Source organism: Astatotilapia calliptera, chromosome 7 (assembly GCF_964374335.1).
Source record: "Astatotilapia calliptera chromosome 7, fAstCal68.1, whole genome shotgun sequence".
NCBI lineage: Eukaryota > Metazoa > Chordata > Actinopteri > Cichliformes > Cichlidae > Astatotilapia > Astatotilapia calliptera.
Genome location: NC_137428.1, coordinates 40878865 through 40898986, shown reverse-complemented (window position 1 = coordinate 40898986; position 20122 = coordinate 40878865). Strand labels below are relative to the sequence as shown.

The window sequence follows — 20122 nt, the reverse complement described above, 5'->3', positions numbered from 1 at the left end:
GAAAATAAATAAAGTCAAAGACTCAGCGGTCCTTTTGCTCTATTTTCACCTGTAAAGCAGGAGCAGGGTAGGCGGAGGGTTACCCTGGTGTAGGTGTGCTGCGGTCAGTTGAAGAATCTGCGCGAGTGTCTCTGTGAGTTTCCCATCACGTCGTAGCTACTCGGTGCTTGCTCGGAAGTTTAGGGGTTTTTTTCGCTGTAAAAAGAAGTTTTCTTCCCACGCACGATGGACGCTAATGTTTTTGTCACTTTTTATGGAATCAAACTCAAAGTAAGGTCAGTACTTCCACACTTTAAACGCTGCACGCTCATACTCTCTCCCGCACTCGATATATTATCCATTGTTGATCTGCACACAGCTGCTGTCACCAACGTCGCACTTGCTTACGTCACTGTCATGAGACATTCTCGCAAAAAAAATCACGGTTTTAGTAACGCAGTAACGCAGCGTTCCTACGGGAAAGTAACGGTAATCTAATTACCGATTTTGCAATAGTAATCCCTTACTTTACTCGTTACTTGAAAAAAGTAATCAGATTACAGTAACGCGTTACAAGTAACGCGTTACTGCCCATCTCTGGTCCTAGCGGCTGTAAAAAAAAAAAAAAAAAAAAAAGAACTGTAAGATAGAAATATTATGACAGAGAAAATGTCAAACAGTGACTATAACTAATAAATATGAGTAGAAAAAGTAAAATGATGGAGAGGAAAACATCTGATTACTGATTAGCATCTTTGGTCAAAATGAGCTTCCATAGGTTTTCTGTACATGTTTGTGCTTTGAAGAGGAGACTGCTATAATGAAGAGAGAGAGAGAGAGAGAGTGTGTGTCATCCACCTGTACAGCCCGAAGGAACTCACTGAGAAACATTAAAGAGCAGGTTTGAAAGACAAGCCGGAGAGATGATGAAATGCTAAATGAGGCGCAGCAGGAGATGGCTTGCGGTCAGCTAGAGGCTGAAAGGTTTCCCTCTGTGAGAGCTTCAGCACATGAAGAAGACTCTCTTCTTGTGGTGCATGTGATGAGTCATCCAGCTGGACAACAGAAATCATCCAACAATGGAGCTCCACCTCTGTCCCATGGCAGGAAAGAGACACAGAACATCTCAAACTCAATCTCCATCAGTTACTTATGCAACTGATGGAGATCCCTCTATTGCCTGGGTTTCATCTGTATGCATCGCCATGCATGTGTCTCATACTTCTTGTTTTAGTTTGACGGTCTCTTGTCCTGTGTGTACTATGTTCAGCTGTGCTTCCCTTGTCTTGTCAGTTTATTGTGTTCAGCCATGTTCCTCAGGTGTTCCCTCTCTGCCCTGAATCCTTCTCATGTTTTTATTGTCTGTTTCCCTCTGTCTAGTGCCGCGAGCACCCTCATTCCCCACTGTGTGTTCTACCTGCTTTTTTTAGTCATTTCCAGTCTGTTTTTTGTATTCATCTTAGTCCAGCAATAAAACTGAGATTTGAGTTTAGTTTCAGCTCTTACTAAATCTTACTTGGAGAGCTGTCAGTATATTCTGTTCTTATTTTAACAGATGATTCTGCATTAAATCTAACTTTAACAATATTTTAATCCAAGAGAAAACCTTTTCGCCAGGAGCAGAAACAGCATCCCACATAGCAGACAAGTCTGGCCTGGATCTGGTGTCAAGCCGGCACGTCTGACTGATTGGTGTCATGGCAGGGCGTATGTCAACCAGATGTGGGCCTCGTCTGGCAATGATGGCACTATTTATGTTCCTATTTTCCTGTTTTAGTTAGAAGACTGGTTAGATTAGTTTTAGTTAGAAGATTAGTGACCGAAAGAACGAGATCGCGGATACAAGCGGCAGAAATGAGCTTCCTCTGAAGGGTGGCTGGCCTCTCCCTTAGAGATAGGGTGAGAAGTTCGGCCATCCGGGAGGGGCTCAGAGTAGAGCCGCTGCTGCTCCACATCGAAAGGAGCCAGCTGAGGTGGTTCGGGCATCTGACAAGGATGCCTCCTGGGCGCATCCTGGGTGGGGTGTTCCAGGCATGTCCCACCGGGAGGAGGCCCCGGGGCAGACCCAGGACATGCTGGAGAGATTATATCTCTCGGCTGGCCTGGGAACGCATTGGTGTTCCCCCGGACAAGCTGGAGGAGGTGGCTGGGGAGAGGGAGGTCTGGGCCTCTTTGCTTAGGCTGCTGCCCCCGCGACCGGAGGATGGATGGATGGATAGTTAGAAGACCCAAATGCCATGTTGCAACGTTTCAAATGCAGGTTTGACAGGTTTGTGAGTGTACACTTTATCCAAAACCTAGTTAGGGTTCACTTGTGTTTTCCACTGTGTGGCTGTAGCTCAGGAGGTAGAGCAGGACACCTACTGATTGGAAGGTTAGTGGTGTTATCCCTGGTTCCTCCAGTCTGCATGTCAAGAGTGTGAATGTGTATGAATGTAGTTAGGAAGCACTCAGTTTAGAGAAAGTGTGTGATTGGGTGAATGTGGCACTTTGAGTAATCCAGGAGAGTAGAAAAGTGCTATATAAGAATCAGTCCATTGACTGTGTGAACAGAGTTTCATCATGTGACAGCACATGTTTTTATTACATGGTTTGATTAAGGTACACATTAGGCTGACATCTGGGGCCAGAGCTGAAACTGTTCTGGGCCAGCAGTGTGTCTGCATCTGGCCCGTGGCTGCACACAACTTACACATGGCCCACATACCGCCAAGAATGTAATCCACACATGGGCCAACACAGGACCAGCAGTGTGTCTGCAACTGGCCTTGTGCTGGCTCATGTGTGGGCCAGCACAAACCAGATCTGGTCCACCAAAGGGCCGTCATTCTTTGCGGTATGTTGGCCATGTGTAAGCCCATTGTGTGGGCCAGATCTAGGCCATACCAATTTTGCTATGTGGGGTGCTGATATGTGAAGATCTTGGTAGTCAACTTTAGAAGGAGGAAGTCTGAGCTGCAGCCTGTCAGCATCAACTGGGAGTGTGTAGAAAGGATTTACAGTTTCAAGTTCCTGGGTGCGCACATTGACACAGACCTCCAATGGAGCTCAAACACCTCCGCAGTTTTGCTAACGCTAAATTCTTGTGAGTTTTTTTTTCAGTGTAAAAGCTGTGAAAATGCTATTTTGTTTAGAATGTGGTTTTACCAAACTTAGATTTTTTTTTCACAACGATGTAATGAAACACTTTTGTTCTTTATGCACTATTTCTGATGAAATGTAACATTTGTTTTGAAGTCAAATGTATATTTTGGTGGTTTACTATGTAAAACTTTGCAGTAAATTCTATGCAATGATAAACCCAGTAGATTGGATACGGTTTACTGATACAGAGTTATAAGTTAGTTGTAGTTCATCTCATGATTTACAAAAACACCAATTCATCTGTCGATTTCCCGCTCCCTTCTCCTGTCACTCGTGAACAAGACCGTAAGACTTAAACTCCTCCACTTGGGCAGGAACTCATCCCTAACCCAGAGGGGGCACTCCACCCTTTTTCGGCTGAGGACCATGGCCTGCGAACCATTCCAAGGTGAGCTGGAAGCCATCACCTGATGAGCCAACAGAACCACATAATCTGCAAAAAGCGGTGATGAAATTCTGAAACCACCCAGGTGAAAGCCTTCTGCCACTTGACTACGCCTAGAAACTCTGTCCATAAAAATTATAAACAGAATCGTCAGCCCTGGCAGAGCCCATCAACCGCAAGGAATGAGTCGACTTACTGCCGGCTATGCAGATCAAGATCTTGAAACGGCTGTATGTGTTAGGTGGCGGCTGCGTGAAAACAGGAATAGGACCCAAGATGCAGACTCCAAAGACAAACTTAAACCAAAACAGCTTTAATGCTGAACTCAAACATAACATAACTGGAAAAAGGTCAAAAATAAACTAACACCGGCGGATTGACAAAACACAGCAAAATAAACGGTAGATCGCGACACGGACACAGAGAAACACAGGGCTTAAATACACAGAAGGAGCAATCAGGGAATGAGTAGGAGGGAAACACAGCTGGGGCAAATCAGAACTGACGAGACAAAAGGAAGCGTAAACTGAACACACTGAGATAAGACAGAGACCTTCAAAGTAAAACAGGAAACACATAACACAGACTCACATGCAGGCACTACAGAGGGAACCAGGATATAGGAACTAAGGATACACAGAGACGCGAACTAGACAAGGGGATACAGGTGATAGGGGAGACAGAGCAACTAAAGAAGACAGAGACATAAACCATAAGACAGAACTCAAAGAAACCAAAGACTAAAAAGTATAAATAATATAATAAACTCAAATACCCTGGGTCAACGACCCAGGCATCCTAACAGTATGACAATAATAATAATAAACTTTATTTATAAAGCCCACTGAAAAACCAAGGTGCTTGACAAAATAAGATAGGGAAAAGGAGTATCAATTATAAAACCATGACAATCATAATACATACAGTACATAGCAAGATTAAATAAAAAAGACTTTAACCGGGATTTAAACAATGACATAGAGTCAGACACCTGGATAGCAACAGGACGATTGTTCCATAAGACTGGGGCAGTTACAGCAAACACACGGTCGCCCCGAGACTTCAGCCGAGAACGAGGCTGCTCCAGAAGAAGTTGGGTAGCAGATCTAAGTGCTCTGACAGGAGTGTGTAACCTAAGAAGCTTATTGAGGTAGCTTGGCGCCAGATTATTGATAATTTTGTACGTGAAGAGTAGTATTTTAAATTGAATGCAGTACTTAACTGGCAGCCAGTGCAAGCCAGCAAGAACAGGAGTGATGTAGGAAAATTTCCTGCTACCCGTCAAAAGACGTGCCGCCACATTCTGGACAGTCTGCAATCTAAGGAGAAGGGAGGAGGAAAGGCCAATGTAAAGAGAGTTGCAGTAGTCCAACCTGGAAGTCACGAATGTGTGAATAAGGGCTTAAATGAGGCGCAGCTGATGAAAACTAGACCTCACTACGGCAGATACTTGCTTGTCAAATCTTTAACCTCACGCATGCATTCACGAAAATAATGAAAAGACATAGCAAGATTGTCAGTAATCTCAAAGTAAATCTGTATGTCATCAGCATACCAATGAAAGGCAATATTATACTTCTCAAAAAATATGTATAAGGATCAAATGGCCCGTAGCAATGGGAATACACCCCTAACACCCCATATTCCTGGAGCACCTCCCACATGTCACTTGGAGGGACACATTTGAATGCCTTCTCCAAGTCCACAAAACACATGTATTGGCTGGGCAAACTCCCATGCACCCTCAAGTATCCTTGAGATGATAAAGAGCTGGTCCAGTGCTCCCCAAAGAGAACAAAAACTGCATTGTTCCTCCTGATTCCGAAGTCCGACTAACGGACAGACTCTCCTTTCCAGCACCCTGGCACTTTCCTAGGTAGGCTGAGGAGTCTGATCCCCCTATAGTTGAAACACACCCTCCAGTCCCCTTTCTTAATGATGGGAACCATCATCCCGGTCTGCCAATCCAGAGACACTGCCCCTGATCTCCATGTAACATTGTAGAGATGCGTCAACCAGGACAGCCCTACAACATCCAGAGCCTTCAGGAACTCACAGCGGACCTCATCCACCCCAGAGACTCTGCCACAAAGGAGTTGTTTTACTGTCTCAGTGACCTAGCCCCCAGAGATTGGCGGGTTTTACAACGTACTATTGAAAATGTCAAATGTGTCAGGGTCCTGGGTCTCCTGACCCAGCGTTTTAGTTCTTTGTGATTTTTGTATTATTGTACTTGGTGTGAGTTATTCTATGGTTTCTAGTTTCGATCCCTTGCCCTTCTCGTTTCTCTGTGTCCCCTGTGTTCTGTAAGTCTGTGTCTGCATGTTTGAGTTCCCCTCCGTGTCTATCGGTTCTTAGAGTCCTCTGCCTTATGGTTTATGTCTCTGTGTTTCTTAGTTGCTGTCTCCACGGTGTTAAGTTCATGTCTCTGTGTGATCCTTCCTGTTTTACTTTGAAGGTCCGTGACTTATGTGAATGTGTCCTGCTTTGCTTGTCTCGTCAGTTCTAATTTCCCCCAGCTGTGCCCTCCTTCTGTGTCTCATTCTCCTCGTTACTTCCCAGTGTATTTAGACCCTGTGTTTCTCTGAGTCAGTGTTGCGTCGTACCCTCAACAAGCTGTGTGTGTTTTGCCTCCGTGTTACCAGTGTTTTGTTTCCAGCTCTAGCTCCAGTTCAGTATTTCTGCTTCAGTGTTTTAGTCCACCAGCGTTTTTGTTTGTCCTTTGGTGAGTTTAGTTTAGTAAGAGATTTTCCCAGCAATAAAGCTGCGCTTTAAGTTGAACTTCTGTGTCTGAGTCCTGCATTTTGGATCCACCACTCCTGCTTGCCCGCCTGCCACACAGCCAACCATGACAGAACGACATGCTGGACAGTAATCCACGCTGAGGACACCCCCAAGAGACTCATTCAGGTGGTCTTTTTTGACAACTTTTTGTCGTCCACCCTCTGCACAGCTGGTTTTTTGGACATTAACAGATTAAAACAACTAATAACAGCTCTGAGAGCCAGGATTTGCTTCGAACTGTTTGGCATGGGCGGTCCAGGCAAGGAAGGGTCAGCTACCCTCCTGGAAGCCCTCGCTGCCTGGTATTCTCAGCATCAGCATCCTTTCCCATCAAGATTTATCACTAAATCATTCGATCCTCCCTTAAGAGAGAAACTGCATCCTCACTGCCTTCACCCCAGTACACCAGTGTCACCTGTGTCTCCAGTAGCTCAGCTCCCAGTGTCACCTGCCCCACAGCCTCCCTCAGCTCGGTTAGCTGCCCCGCAGCCTCCCTCAGCTCCAGTGCCGCCTGTAGCGCAGGCCCCAGTAGCTCCAGTGCCGCCTGTAGCGCAGGCCCCAGTAGCTCCAGTGCCCCCGCTACCCGTAGCTCTGGCTCCAGTAATAGCGGTCTCACACATTCACGTTTTGCAGGGAGAAAATTTAAGGTCCAGTCGGGGAGTTTCTCGCGCTTTAGCTGCTTCAGGCACCGTTCTGCACTCCAGGGCTTCCCCAGAGGCTAGGTCTCAGTCCCCAGCTGATTCTGGACCCCTGAAGATTAAGCAGCCCTCAGAGAACAACTCCGTGTCAGTGCTGTCTGAGCAGGGCCAGTGCTCAGCACAGCACCCATTGTCTTCGTGTCTGCCAGAGGACTCCATGCCTGCTGGCTTTGTGATGGCTTCTGCTGGAGGGTCCGAGGGGCCCGTCCAGCCTTCATCTCGTGTCTCCGCTGGAGGGTCCGAGGGACCGCTCCGGCCTTCGTCTCGTGTCTCCGCTGGAGGGTCCGAGGGACCGCTCCGGCCTTCGTCTTCTGTTTCCGCTGGAGGGTCCGAGGGACCACTCTGGCCTTCGTCTTCTGTTTCCGCTGGAGGGTCCGGGGGGCGCGTCTGGCCTTCGTCTCGTTTCCGCTGGAGGGTCCGAGGGGCCCGCCCGGCCTTCGTCTCCTGTTTCCGCTGGAGGGTCCGAGGGACCGCTCCGGCCTTTGCTTCCTGCCTCGTCAGCTGGGGGGCCCGAGGAGCCCGTCCAGCCGCCAGCAGCAGCTTCCTCATCATCCTCGCCTGCTGCAGCTTCCTCATCATCCTTGCCTGGCCCAGCCTCCGTGCCTTCAGCCCCGCCTGGCCCAGCCTCGTTTGGGTCTGGAGCTAAACGGCCGTTTTCTAGACCGCTGGCTAGGCCACTGGCCGGGCACCATTGTCGTCGTGGGCGGCCCCCGGACCGCCTTCGCCTCAGCGGCCGCCGTTGCCTTCCGCACGGCCGGCCCTCGGACCCTCGTCGCCTGAGCGGCCGCCCGAACTGTGTCCACGGATTTCTTGTGCTTCTGTGTTTTTGTTTCGTGCCCTCCTTCCTGGGCCCCCGCCGCCCGCCCTGGTCGGGTTGTTTTCTGTTTTGGGCGGTTTTTGGGTTTGGTTTTTTTTTTTTTTTTTTTTCGTTTTCTTGTGTTGGGCTGTCGGGAGCCAGCCCTTGGGGGGAGGGTACTGTCAGGGTCCTGGGTCTCCTGACCCAGCGTTTTAGTTCTTTGTGATTTTTGTATTATTGTACTTGGTGTGAGTTATTCTATGGTTTCTAGTTTCGATCCCTTGCCCTTCTCGTTTCTCTGTGTCCCCTGTGTTCTGTAAGTCTGTGTCTGCATGTTTGAGTTCCCCTCCGTGTCTATCGGTTCTTAGAGTCCTCTGCCTTATGGTTTATGTCTCTGTGTTTCTTAGTTGCTGTCTCCACGGTGTTAAGTTCATGTCTCTGTGTGATCCTTCCTGTTTTACTTTGAAGGTCCGTGACTTATGTGAATGTGTCCTGCTTTGCTTGTCTCGTCAGTTCTAATTTCCCCCAGCTGTGCTCTCCTTCTGTGTCTCATTCTCCTCGTTACTTCCCAGTGTATTTAGACCCTGTGTTTCTCTGAGTCAGTGTTGCGTCGTACCCTCAACAAGCTGTGTGTGTTTTGCCTCCGTGTTACCAGTGTTTTGTTTCCAGCTCTAGCTCCAGTTCAGTATTTCTGCTTCAGTGTTTTAGTCCACCAGCGTTTTTGTTTGTCCTTTGGTGATTTTAGTTTAGTAAGAGGTTTTCCCAGCAATAAAGCTGCGCTTTAAGTTGAACTTCTGTGTCTGAGTCCTGCATTTTGGATCCACCACTCCTGCTTGCCCGCCTGCCACACAGCCAACCATGACAAAATGTCACAGTAAAGTTGTCCTGTGTTAAAGCCAGCATCACTTCTCCCACAGCAGCAGATGGTGAACCACATGATTTTATAGCAGCCATTTCTGGAATCTGTTCATCCAGACCTGAACAACAGGACACACCGCTGGCTAACTTTAATCTGAAGGTCTTTGTGGATGATTTGGTATCACGCATCCCAGACACTAGTGAAAATAAAGTAGGATATGTAGTGATCACAGAACATAAGCAAACAAATGGGGTGATACATGATTTTGAAACATTATGGAAACAATAGATTTTAACTGATCATGGAAATCCATCTCGCATCACAAAATTGTGACTCCATTGCTGGATGCCTTATTAGGACCATCTGTCACAAGGAGGGATGGTACAACAAATACAGCTTAAAAAAAAAAAAAAGGATTCCAGATTTACGCTAAAACATTTGGCAATTTTTCTATGATTTGTGTAACTAACAATCCATGTACAGGTATTACAACACTACAGGTAGAACATCTATGTCTAGATAAGCCTTTTAATCGTGTAAAAAAAGACTCCAGTGATTTCACACCATATGAAGGTAAAAATATTGCTAGGTGATTGTTGACATGTTCTTAAAATGTTCTCTAGTAAAATAAATTACTGATCACAGCCTGTACATGAAGAAATCTACTGGAGCACTCAGTAGAAATGATTATGTTATGATTCCTTTCCCCATACTGGTCCATTACAACCAAATTTAATGTTCATCCACCTGTTGAATCCACTTTAACCTCTTCTATACCCATTTCTTCTTTAGAGGCAAAGTCACCCGCTACAATGGAGGCAACAGAAAATAGAGGTACTTTTTTTAACTTTTGTTTTCCTTTTCTTTTCTTTCTCTGCTCATGTTCTACTTGCCTGATTCAAGCAGGGAATATTATAATGTAATTTATAATATACATTGATATAGCATATGGTTCAGTTAGCTTTATATAAAAATATATACTTTCTTACATTTCAGAGCTGGTACTTTTACTTGAGTAAGGAAGTTGAATTAGCACTTTTACTGGAGTATTTTCTAACAGTAGCATGTGTACTTCCACTTAAGTACTGAATGTCTGTACTTTTACCACTTCTCTCTGTGACCTCCTTCATAGTCCACCAGAAGCTCTCAGTCTGCTGTGGAAAAATGGGTGATCACCTGAGGCCTTCATTACTGTGTGAACTTTACCCACACACCACTCTTCACTGCTCCCACCTGCTGGACAGTCGCACAGTATAAACCTGCTGATTCATGTAAAGGGAGAGGCAGTAAAACCAGAAAAACAGCTTCAGGAAGAGGCGGAGCAACACCTGAAAGACGAGAAGTTCAAGGTCATTTTCCAGAAGTGAAAGTGTGTGAGAGCAGTAGCAGACCTGCAGTCAAGACCTGTTAGTCTCTAAAAGAAAACTCACTGGAGTCCATCAGGTTTCTCTCAGCAACAGTGTTGAGTGCATTTTCTGTTTCTACACAAATCTTCAGTTTACTCTGCTCACTTCATGCTGACTCATCACAGTCGCATTGGTTCCATAGAAATCTGCTCATGTAGCCACAGATCCACTGTAGAAACATTGAGCTGCTGTGTGAAACAGTCTCACTGTGGTCACTTGGTGAGTATCACTTCCTGTTCCTGTCACAGTACTGGGTCTTGGGACCCAGGGCTTGTGTTTTCTGCTTTTTGAATATTCTTTGATTTTGTTTCATTCATGTCATAGTCTTTGTATTTCTTGTTTCTTAGTTATTTTCTGTAGGTTCTAGGATTTAGGTTTGTTTCTATGCCTTCCCTGTCATATTCCATGTTTCAAGTCTAGTCACCCTTGTCTCTATGTTCATGTATCTCCTGTGTCCAGACTATGTTCCCTTGTCTCCCTAGTCAGTCATGTCTCCTGGTCTCAATGTTAAGTCCGTGTCTTAGTCTGTCTCATGTTTCCTGTTTTACTTTGATAGTCCCTTGTCTAGTGTTTAGTGCGTTCAGTTTTGCTTCTTCCCTGTCCCGTGTATGTAGACCAAAGTTTTTATGACGTATTTATGACTATATTTTGTTTTTGTTTTCTCTCTTGTGAAGCACTTTGTGACATCTGTCTGTGAAAAGTGCTATATAAATAAACTTTTACTTACTTATGTGATTGCTTTCAGCTGTGTTCCTCTCCTGTGTCTCATTCCCTCGTTATCCCTCTGTGTATTTGAGCCCTGTGTTTTCCTCTGCCATTTGTCACTTTGTCCCAGTAGCTGTGTGTTTTCCTGTGTGCTTCTTGGCTGCCTAGTGTATTCCTAGTTGGTTAATTAAAAACGTATAGATAACTTCTGATTTCATAGTTTAATCTTCACAAGCTTCATACGAAGCATGTTGATTCATCTACTAGTTATATTCACAGTATTCACTCACTGCGGCTTTAGGGATTCGCTAACTTAGCTTAGCTCATAGCAGCAGCTAGCAGCATGACCTCTTCCTTTAGAAATAATGATACTTGTAATACATGTAGCCTATTTACAGCTCTGGAGGCCAGGATCACTAAAATGGAGACTCGTCTTTGGACCCTTGAAAAACCTGGAGCTAGCTGGGGCCCTGTAGCCAGTGCAGCAGAAGGTAGCATAGACTGCTAGTTGTCCCACGGCAGACTGTCCAGAGCAACCTGAGAAACAGGATAGCTGGGTGACAGTGAGGAGGAAGCATAGTCTTAAATTGAAGCCCCTGGTACACCACCAACCTGTTTATGTGTCTAACCATCTTTCCCCAGTCTGTGACACTGCCGACAATCAAACTCTGGTTATTGGTGATTCTGTTCAGAGACATATGGAGCTAGTGACAACAGTAACCATAGTCAATTGCCTGCTATTGACAGAGTCTTACACAAATCTCTGCAGCTTCTCTCCTCCCATTGCCTCCCAAAACCCCATCCCCTTAGTGACTGTGTCAGCTCCCAAACAGACAAAAAACTAACTAAAAAACAGCAAAAAATGACATAAACATAAAAAATAACAACGAAAGAACAATACAGTATCCTCAACAGCATCAAAGAGTAAAACAGTGAAATGTGGATTACTAAATATTAGGTCTCTCTATTCCAAGTCTCTGTTAGTATATAAATTAATAATTGATCAACAAATCACTTTACTCTGCCTTACAGAAACCTGGTTGCAGCAGGATGATTATGTTACGTACATGACCGACCAACGCGACCACGACATGGACACAGCAGACTCTGAAAGAGCGAGAGATGTCTTTCGCCTCCTACGGCTGTGGCAGCGCATTTCCCACACCTCGGATAAACGGACTTTATCTATTGGAATTAATGCCATTGAGGCAATTTTTCTGGATAACCCTCACCTGCGCCAGCTACCCATAGCTTCAGAGTTTGCCCATAATCTGGCCGAAGCAAAAGAGGCACTCCAAGGCACGGAGCTGGCCCAACCACCCTCAACCACGTCCCAGCAAAAGGATGTCTCCACACTGTCGCAGCAGATGAATTCTTCCATGTCACTGCAGCAGGGGGCGTTTGTTCCCTTGCCGCAGAATCTCTTCCCCTCCACATCCCGATCTGACCCGCATTCGCCTGCCTCCTTCCCGGCTGCAATGTGGTCAGAGGATAAAGAGCAGGTCACCAGTACCCCATCATCACCGACCTCCTCTGTTATCTCTGCTCCTTCTTCCAGGAGAAAGCGGCGTCCACGCCACCGGCGCACATCACCACGGCTGGAACCCAGTACTTCCTTTGAGCAACCAGTCGTGGTGAGTAAAAAAGACCATTTTTGTGCTCCATCCGAGCTGGGAAAGAAAAAGTCTATTCATTCTGAGGCCATCTATTCCAGTTCCGTGGACTTTAAAGACTGTTTGCCTTGTGCTCCTTCCAAGCACGGATTAACAATAACTGCTCTGCCTTGTCCTGTTATGGACATTGAGACAAAACTTAAGGACTCTAAGCTCTCAGTTTGTGAATCCAGACTGACCCCCAACAAAATTAAACTGTGTGTTTCCCAGGCCTCTGAAGCTACGTTTTGTGTTCCTCAGCTGACTCATTCTAAGACTTTGAATGATGTTGTTTCTGTTTGTGCAACTCGATCTGTTCATTTGGAGACGGATACACTTTCTGAAAGGACTCTTATTATGGACAATACGCAAACTGTCTTCTCCGTTCCTGAGTCTGGTAAGGATAATTGTTTTGTTGCCGAGTTTACCTTGGATTATGGGAGTTCTGTTTCAGCCCTGGATTGTGTTATGTCCCACCCAGCTAGTAATTCCAGGGCAGACTCTGAGTTTTGTGCGATAACTTCAAATACTCTAGCATCTGTGTGTGCCAAGACTGTTTTTGACAATGCTAAACATTTCCGCTCGGAGACTAAAACTCTTCCCGAGGCCTACCCAGCGGCTGGGCCTGTGACCTCAGCTGCCTCTGGACCACCTGAGGTTTTGCAACCAATGCAGCCTGTTCACCCATCATCTGTCTCCGCTGGGAGCTCAGGAGAGTCATCCCAGCCACCTGTCTCTGCTGGGAACTCAGCTGAGCCATCTCAGCCATATGCAGCAGCCTCTGCTGGGTGCTTAGCTGAGCCATTTCAGTCTCCTGTCTTAGTTGGAACCTCAGACGAGCTTATCGAGCCAGCTACGGACTCCATTTTGCTGTCTGGTAGTGCTCCACCAGAGGTTTCCACACCGGATGGCTCTGCTCCAGTTTCCGCTGGAGGCTCAGGAGAGCCCATCCAGCAGTTCCTTGTGTCAACTGGGGGCTCAGGAGTGTCCATCCAGCCTTGACCTGTCTCCACTGGGGGCTCTTTAGAGTCCGCCCAGCCTTTGCCTGTCTCCGAGGGGGGTTCAGGAGAGTCCGTCCAGGCTTTGTCTTTCCCTGTTGGGGGCTCAGAAGAGTCTGTCCAGGTGACTGCTGCTTCCACACAGCCACCAGCTCAACCACCAGCTCGGCCACCTGCATCCTTCATGCTGGCCCAAACACATCTCCACCATAGGTCATCACGCTGTCTGGTCCAGCTCCATCTCCACCAGAGGTCGTTGGGCCATCTGATCCAGCAATGTCTCCGCCAGAGGTCGCCGCACCGTCTGGTCCTGCCTCATTTGGTCCTGCTCAGCCTGAGCAATCTGGATCTGCTTGACCTGGTCCTGTTCAGCCCAAGCCAGAGGTTAGCGAGCCATCTCGACCTGCACGTCCTGCTCAGTCCACATCCTACACATCCACGTCCTGCACGGCCAGCACATCCACATCCTGCATCATCTGCACATTCTGCATGTGCCAAAGCAACCCAGCACCAATCATCTACCAAGGCATGCCATCACCAGCTACCTTCCAGGCCACCAGGGCAGCCTCCTAAACTCATTCATTGCCACTGCTTCCCACGCTGACGGCCTCCAGAACTGTCTCGTTGTCACAATGTGTCCCACGTGGTCTGCTTCCAGAAATGTTTCAGTGCTCCTGACTTCCACACAGTCGGCCCCCTGCACTGCCGCTTTTCATGCGGACAGCCTCCAAAACTGATTCAGTGCTGCCGCTCTCCATGCAGACAGCCTCCAGAACAATTTTGGCGTTGCCACCTTCCACACAGTCGAACCCCTGTACTTCTGGTTCTTTCTTTTGGACTCTGTTTTCTTTTGTTCTGGAGTAAAACTGGTCTTCTTAGAAGAGAGAGAATCCATCCCACTTTGTATGGAACAGCTCTCATTTCCAGAAATCTGGCCAAATTTAATAAACCCCCCAAAACGTGACTATCCAGAGTTGGAACCAGGAAGCAAAGTTGCAGTCTAACACATTTCTCTGCAGCTTCCTCCTCCTGTTATACCACCAAAACCCCATCCCCTTAGTGAAGGTGTCAGCTCCTAAACAGACAAAAAACTAACTAAAAAAACAGCAAAAAATGACATAAACATAAAAAATTACAAAGAAAGAACAATACAGTATGATCATCTCAACCAAAGAGTAAAACAGTGAAATGTGGATTACTAAATATTAGGTCTCTCTCTTCCAAGTCTCTGTTAATAGATGAATCAATAATTGATCAACAAATCACTTTACTCTGCCTTACAGAAACCTGGTTGCAGCAGGATGATTATGTTACGTACATGACAGAATGACGCAACCTTGACATGGACACAGCAGAGTTTAAATTAATTAACACACCAGAGTCATACTACCTATTAGAATCCTTGAAGCACAGGCCAAGGGGGTGGTGAGGCAGCAATTTTCCACACCACCTTTTTACTCAACTAAAGACCAAGACAGAGTTTTTATTCATTTGAAAGCCTGATGCTTAGCCTTGTCCAAGCTAGCTGGACAACTCAAAAACCAGCCATATTTGTGATAATTCTATTGTCCACCTGGGCCTTACACAGACTTTCTGTCTGATTTCTCAGACCTTTTATCTGATTTAGTGCTCAGATCAGATAAAACAATTATTGTGGGTGATTTTAACATCCATGTAGATGCTAAAAATGACAGCCTCAACATGGCATTTAATCTGTTATTAGCAGTGTTGGGTAAGTTATTTTAAAATAGTAACTTAGTTACATTACTAGTTACTGCTATCAAAAGTAACTCAGTTACTTCAAGTTACTCGTTACTTTCAAAGTAACTAGTTACTAGGGAAAGTAACTTTGCTTTTACTCAGAATTCTCTTGGTAATGTGTTGCTTCCATAACTTTGCCAGTCTTCTAGCTTGCTTACTTGCCACAAGTGCACTGTGCCACCTACCAATAGAAAGGAAAAGATAATGTGCATATTTCCACAAGAGAAATCCCACACCTGGACTGTCGTTGACCACCGCCATGATTCTAGCCTACGTCACAGCGTCATGTGCGGTTTTTACATCCAACACGAAAACTGCAGTCGTGGTGCTTTCGATTGTACTCAGAGCTCAGAAATTCTGCCTTCTGAATAGGAAGATGTAGGTAACACCAGACTGCAGATGAGCTGCATACAGACTGGGACAGAAAATTGGCCCGGGCGTTTTGACTGACCGGCCCGCCATTATAGGAAAAATCATAAAGCCTTTGAATGAAAACAAACGCTGTTGTGACAGTGATGTACACTGTCTTGATGGTATATATGCATCAATCTATCAATCGTTTGTTGTAAGATTCTGATAATTACTTTTTAAAAGCTAGACATTTTAAATGAGAATAAGAAATAAAAGTACTTCTTTGTGCCCCCCTTTCCCTGTTAATGCCCATGGCCCCTTGGCAACACTGTGCTAGACCCGCCCCTGCACAGTTACCAGCTGTCAGCTACATAAAAAAAAGGATCCTGGTGTTATTTGTCTCTCAGAAACAGTTCATAACTTCCCTTCAACTCATTCATGTCACCTAAAAGGTAAACCTGTTTCTCCATCACAGCTCTGATGATTCAGTAAGGACATCTCCTGGTTTCATCTTCATGTTTCCCTCTCACCACATATCCAAACTGATATCATGACCAGCAGCTTTTACAGCTGTGGCTCCAGCAAACATCAGCTGATACTAGAAATTAATATTAAATAAATTCTAACAACAGCTGATCAAACTTAAACATGCTGCTGTTGTTTAGCGCTACATCCACAGGTTTTTTATTTCTGGCTCGAAGTGGGCGATAAACAAACAAGAGAGAAAAGCCGATCAGCTGATCATTGATCCGTTTCATGATTGAAGTAGAAACTGGAGATGGAGGGGAGAAAATGAGAGAAGAAGAGGCAGCTGTGCAGCAAAAAGACACAGAAAAAAACCAGCTTTGTGTCTTTTTAATGCTAGCTGAAGTCCGGGACAAACTGTGTTCCTTTTCACCTCAATACAAAACAAAAATATTACGAAACGCGTAATATTTTCTCTGAATACGGAACGATTGTTAGGATGCCTGGGTCGTTGACCCAGGGTGTTTGAGTTTATGTTATTATTTATACTTTCTACTTTTTGGTTTCTTTGAGTTCCGTCTTATGGCTTATGTCTCCCCTATCACCTGCATCCCCTTGTCTAGTTCGCGTCTATGTGTATCCTAAGTTCCTATATCCCCGTGTTCAGTCAGTGTTTGTGTCTGCCCTGTTCCCACGTCTCTGTTCCCTTTGTAGTGCCTGCATATGAGTCTGTGTCTTTGTTCAGTCTGTGTTATGTGTTTCCTGTTTTACTTTGAAAGTCCATGTCTGATGTTAATGTGTCTGGTTTTGCTTCCTCTTGTCTCGTTAGGCCTGATTTGCCCCAGCTGTGTTTCCCTCCTGTTACCCATTCCCTGATTGCTCCCTCTGTGTATTTAAGCCCAGTGTTTCTCTGTGTCTGTGTCGCGATCTACCGGTTTCCTAGCTGTGTGTTCTGTCATTTCTCCAGGTTAAGTTTGTTTTGAGTTTTTTTAGTTTTGTTATATTTTGAGTATTAAATTAAAGCCTTTTTTGAGTTCACGTCTGTCTCCGGAGTCTGCACCTTGGGTCCTATTCCTGCCTGCACACAGCCATACCTAACAACGATTCCGTTTTTTACGGGATGGTTGGCAACTCCAATAACTAACCTTATGAACAAAATAAAGTTTAACATCAGTAACAAATAACGAGCCTATCTAAATCCCAGTAATGATTAACGCGTTCCTGATTTTGGCATAATAACTAGTTACCGTGCTCGTTACCACAATAATAACGTAGTTACTGTAACGTGTTACTTAATAACGCGTTAGTGCCAACACTGGTTATTAGACTCAATTGGCTCCTCTCAAAATGTAAAAGAACCCACCCACCACTTTAATCACACTCGAGATCTCATCTTAACATATGGTATAGAAACTGAACATTTAACAGTGTTTCCTGAAAACCCTCTCCTGTCTAATCATTTCCTAATAACATTTAAATTTACAATAATGGATTCCACAGCAGTGGGGAGTAGATTTCATCACAGTAGATGTCTTTCTGAAAGTGCTGTAACTAAATTTAGGAATATATTACACCCACTGTTTTCATCTTCAATGCCTTGTACCAACACAGAGCAGAGCAGCTATACCTGAACACTACTCCAACAGCGTAGATAGATAGATAGATAGATAGATAGATATCTCCTGAATGTTTCATTGTTTCTTTTTCTCTTTATTTGATTTTATTGCTTTACATTGTAAATGTTATCAATTACATGAGTACTCAATTTGTATTTTATGTCAATATTGATCATTCTAAATAATTACTGTTTGTGCATCACTTCCTACTCTTACACTGTTTCTGTAGCTCTTTCAAAATAAAAGCAAAGCAGAGTTTCTTGATGTAAAAGGTTTATTTTTGGACAATTCTGAAATGAGACATTCTGAATAACCTGATTTTAAAAATGTCATATTTTTAGGCTCAGATTTGTTTTTCTGGGACCATTGTTCAAGAACCATCAGAAAGTTGAAAATCTGCTAATAACACCAATTTTTGTAAAGAGTACAACACTGACACTTGTTTCTTTCTTTTTAAAACTGAAATTTAAAGTGAATTTTAAATAAAAATCCTTCTCCGTCAGAGTGCGTCATCAGTGTCCATCCCGCCATCATATGAGGGGACTGTGGTGAGAGCTGTGGCTCAGCTGGAGGAGACACTCAGGAAACTCAGGAAGAAGAAGCTGTCTGAGGCTACAGAGCTGAAGAAGGTCCAGTAGTATGCAGTGGATGTGACTCTGGATCCTGATACAGCATATCCTTATATCATCCTGTTTGATGATGGAAAACAAGTGTATCATAGTGATGTGAAGAAGAAACTTCCAGACAACTCAGAGAGATTTACGCGTTATTTTAATGTTTTAGGAAATCAAAGTTTCTTTTCAGACAGATTTAACTTTGAGGTTCAGGTTACAGGAAAAACAGTCATTTGCTCCTGCCATGTTTCTATTTTTAGAAAAACTTCTCTCGTGGCATCTGTTTACGCTACTGGTTTTATTTTGAAAGTCCGGATAGGAAGTTTTGACCCTATGTCAGAGTCCTGGCAGTTTTCTGCCCTCTGGCGGTCAGACCTGAAACTACAGTATTGTCTAAGCCACTGCAGAAGACGTTTATCATCGTTATCAAACCTGCCATTTTTTTTTACCTTCAAATCTTTATTTACAACAGCAACATAACAATTTACAATAACAACATGACTGTGACCAAATAAAAACCAGAAATAACAGAGAGAGGGGGAAAAAAATTAGAAAACCAGCCCAAATCAAAACTTTATTTATTTATTTTTGCCTGAAGAGAAAACACAAAATTCAGAACTTAAGGGAAAAAGATCCAACATTTGAAAAATAAAATATGTTTAAATGTGACTTTTATTCTAAGAAAAAAGTGTGTGTGGCACCTGACAGCTGCAGTCTTTGTTAGTCTGCATGTTAAACACAGACTGGCTCTGAGTGCATGATGATGATTACAGAATAACATGAAAGTCAGGTTCATTCAAAGCTCATCCTTTGAGGAGCTGCACATCTGTCTGCAAATGTGAAGATCACAAAACCTCATAAAACCTGTTGTTTATACACATATCTATTTATTTAAATAGAAATATCATAAAAATGATAGTCACCCATCCATTTACCCTGTTCAGGAGTGCTCGGGTGCTGAAGCCTATCCCAGCTCTCACTGGGCAAGAGGTGGGTGCATCCTGGACAGGTCACCAGTATATGGCAGGAATAACACAGACAGTCATTCACGCCTACTGCAGATTCCAGATCAATAGTTCACCTAACGAGCACGTCTTTGGACTGTGCACGGGGAGAACATACAAACAGAAAGAACCCAGGCAGCCGATGGATTCAAACCCACAACCTTCTTCCTGTGAGGTGATGGTGCTAACACTCAAAAATTACAAACTTAAATAAATGAAAAAATATGAATCTATTCCTTTCTGATTACTTTTGAGCTTACCTGTGTAGATCCACTAACATCCACCAGAGGGGGCTGCAGTACCCACAGCACACCTTCCAGTTTTATACTAAAACATGTTATCGTATTAGATGGCATTGTGCTTCACTGGACTACATCACTGTTGTGTTTAAGATTATGACTCAACGACAGAAATATTTTAATAATCCAGCGTTTAGGACATTCATTCAAACAGCAACAAAAATACAACAAGGGCTTAGATATAATATGACCAAAAAATATGCTAATGAGGTCTAAACTCATCTGAAATTAAACAATCCCAAATACAATCAAGCAAAAATATAATTATAAATGTAAATATAAATAATTAGTAATAATATAAAAATCGCAAGTGCAATAAATAAACACGAAATAACTTTAGAAATACAAATAAAATATTCAATTTAATAAATCATACATTATAATACTGTTCTTGTTTTTTGATGTTTTACTATATGATAAGATGTTATATTACATTTGTCCATTTAGGCCATCTATCTATAAGCACCTTTAAAAATGTCAGTTAAAATACTAATACTAATACTACTACTACTACTACTACTACTACTACTAATAATAATAATAATAATAATAATAATAATAATAATAACAATATTAATAATATGACAGTAAAATTAATTTAAAAAG

The 20122-nt window shown here is 44.1% G+C and overlaps 1 protein-coding gene and 1 long non-coding RNA gene across 2 annotated transcripts; both read left to right on the top strand.

Annotated features, from left to right (window-relative positions):
* Window positions 1-6281: 6281 nt before the first annotated feature.
* Window positions 6282-9915, top strand: LOC113027396 (uncharacterized). The gene is made up of 3 exons (XR_003273042.2): window positions 6282-6418; window positions 9438-9479; window positions 9778-9915. It is a non-coding gene; the product is annotated as an uncharacterized LOC113027396 (long non-coding RNA).
* A 102-nt stretch (window positions 9916-10017) lies between these two features.
* On the top strand, window positions 10018-14451 carry LOC145429721 (uncharacterized). Its single transcript, XM_080303671.1, has 2 exons — window positions 10018-10270; window positions 11789-14451. Exon 2 carries the CDS (start codon window positions 11824-11826, stop codon window positions 13408-13410), a length of 1587 nt encoding a protein of 528 aa, XP_080159797.1. The 5' UTR covers window positions 10018-10270; window positions 11789-11823; the 3' UTR covers window positions 13411-14451.
* The last annotated feature ends 5671 nt before the right edge of the window (window positions 14452-20122 follow it).